Raw genomic sequence first — 2,500 nt, 5'->3', positions numbered from 1 at the left:
ATCAACAGAAACTGACCAATGAGATCATCAGGGCGGGCTTTAGCCGATGACGGACAGATGATCAACAGAAACTGACCAATGAGATCATCAGGGCGGGCTTTAGACGATGACGGACAGATGATCAACAGAAACTGACCAATGAGATCATCAGGGCGGGCTTTAGCCGATGACGGACAGATGATCAGCAGTACCGTAATCATCTCGTCATCAAAGGGGCTTGGATTATATTGATTGAATCCTAAACGGAGAGCTTGTTCGTATCTGCATCACCTTCACTATTTCTCTCAGTAATGGTGATCATGTTGGGTCAGTGCTCTGTGTATCATTAAATTATTTTATTTTTTTACAACACCGGCAAAGATCGTTTATTCCAGCGCGCGTGCAGACAGGGTTGCCAAGCTTTTACAACAAAACCCACCAACTACTAGCCCTAAACAACAGCTTCCCGGGGGGTTCTCCGGGGAAAAATGGCTTTTGGGGGTAAAATGTGTAATTTTGGCAAGGTTGCTGCTATAATTCGCACTCATGGGTCTATATATCACATAATAGTCGCTTCAACCCGCGGACATAGAAAACAACCCGCGGGGGGAAAAACGTGGACGTGGCAACACAGTGCAGTTGAGATCTGTTGACATTTGACAATGCATCGCTTCATTGCTCTGATTGGTTGTCGGTCTGTCCAATCGAGGTCTTTTCTGGTTCGGTTGAGACACGCCCCATAATCGCAGCCCAATGGAGCATCAGACTCATATTCTGACCAGAATTTAGGATGACCACGTCAGGCTAGGGAAAATGCCCTTTATAAAATGCAAAAATATCAAAGATATGCAGATTTAAATATGCCAAAGGTTTTTTACAAAACACAAAAAGCTATTTTTTTACTCTGACAAGTGAATGACAGACTGGCACGTGAACAGGCTTAATGCTGAGCCCTGTGAGGCCAAAAACACACAAACAAACACCTGCCAAGCAAAATGTCAGCGACTGGTGGTCAAAAAAAGTTAATTTCAGGCCCTGGCTGTAATTAAGAAGACTTATACACAAACAGTTAAAGCTGTGTTCCCAACTTAGCAATTTTGTAGCTAGATTTAGCAACTTTTCCGACTACACTATAGCAACTTTTTTTCCAAAAAGCACCTAGCAACAAATTTAGCAATTTTTAAAATGTATTTGGCAACTTTTAGAAACTATTGTAAAGTGACTCTGATCAAAACAGCACACGTACAAGCTAGTAAAATAGACTGAGCGGATGATTCATAATTCCTTGGGTTAGCTGTGGAAATAGCTGTAAAAACTGGAAGAGAAAAGACAACGAGTGGGGCGGGGCTACACAGGTCTGTATAGTCAGGCACGAGGCTGCCGCTGCACTGCAGGCAGCAGCAGTAGCAAAAATTATTTGTCAAGTGCACCAGCAGTAGCACGCACGGATTTCACATTTTTAGCAAAATAATTTAAATGCATAAAGTTCAGAGTACAATTGTTTGGTTAGCAAGTCACTTTTTTTTTTTTTTTAAATGACAAATTTATAATTTCCTACACAAGTTTTACAAACAAATCTAAATTAGCATTTCAAATAATATCTATGTAGTTTTGCGTTGCGATTACGTAATGACGTCATAGCGCAATTACGTCACAATGACATTTAGCAACTTTTAGCAAAAAAACGATCTGCCTTTAGCAACTTCCTCTGATACTTAGTTGGCAACACTGAGTTAAAGCTGTATGAGAGAGAGTTTATACCTGGCTTATTATTCTCCGACACGAGCCCACAGCAGTTCACCATCCTGACTCTGTGAGAACACAAGAGCTTAATGTAAATTTACTGTACATCATATCTCATCACAAGAGCTTAATGTGAATTTACTGTACATCATATCTCATCACAAGAGCTTAATGTGAATTTACTGTACATCATATCTCATCACAAGAGTTTCATATTTACTTCATAACCTCGATCACATTACACATTATCTGCTGTCAGATACAGAGTCGCTGTGTTGTGTCAGTAAAGCACAATCGTAAACACACACGCTTACAACAATAACAGTAGGTCATTTACACATTTAAAGGTGCTAACTGGAATTTAAAAGATAGTTAATATGAAACTGAAAGGGTTTAAATCATTTCGACGATCCCCTTTGCTTTTCTCACAAAGTGAAAGTACACAGGAAGTAAGTCTTACAGCTTGTTTAAGTGCTGAGATGTCCGTCAGTGAGTGCGATGAGAGTGACTGCGCGTTACTGTTGCAGGAAGACTCGCAGAACATGAAACTCAGTCAGATCGGCAGGTTACAGGCGAGCCAAGGGCGGGGCTCATGAATATTCAGCAGCTACGTCACATGGACGGTGCTACAATAGGCTTGTAGTCCAGGCAAAGTAACTCATTTTGGAGCCAAAAATAGAACTAATTGTAAAAGATCTTTTTCTATGAGGTGTCCAGAACAACATACTAAAAGTCCTAAGAAATCCTAGTTGAGGAAATATGTTCAGTTCTCATCAAT

General features: G+C 40.5%; 1 protein-coding gene across 3 annotated transcripts in view; it reads right to left on the bottom strand.

Annotated features, from left to right (window-relative positions):
• Positions 1 to 2,316, bottom strand: part of LOC137045462 (von Willebrand factor A domain-containing protein 5A-like) — a 69,429-nt gene extending 67,113 nt beyond the window's left edge. For all 3 annotated transcript variants that reach the window (XM_067422090.1, XM_067422093.1, XM_067422091.1), the window contains exons 1-2: positions 2,183 to 2,316; positions 1,741 to 1,790 (exon numbers count right to left, since the gene is read on the bottom strand). In XM_067422090.1, coding sequence (XP_067278191.1) covers positions 1,741 to 1,783 — 43 coding nt within the window. In that variant the 5' untranslated portion in view covers positions 1,784 to 1,790; positions 2,183 to 2,316. The remainder of the gene's footprint in view (positions 1 to 1,740; positions 1,791 to 2,182) is intronic.
• Positions 2,317 to 2,500: the final 184 nt, after the last annotated feature.

Source organism: Pseudorasbora parva, chromosome 17 (genome assembly GCF_024679245.1).
Source record: "Pseudorasbora parva isolate DD20220531a chromosome 17, ASM2467924v1, whole genome shotgun sequence".
Taxonomy (NCBI): domain Eukaryota; kingdom Metazoa; phylum Chordata; class Actinopteri; order Cypriniformes; family Gobionidae; genus Pseudorasbora; species Pseudorasbora parva.
The sequence above is the reverse complement of the archived record's forward strand: the minus strand, read 5'-3'. Positions and strand labels throughout refer to the sequence as shown.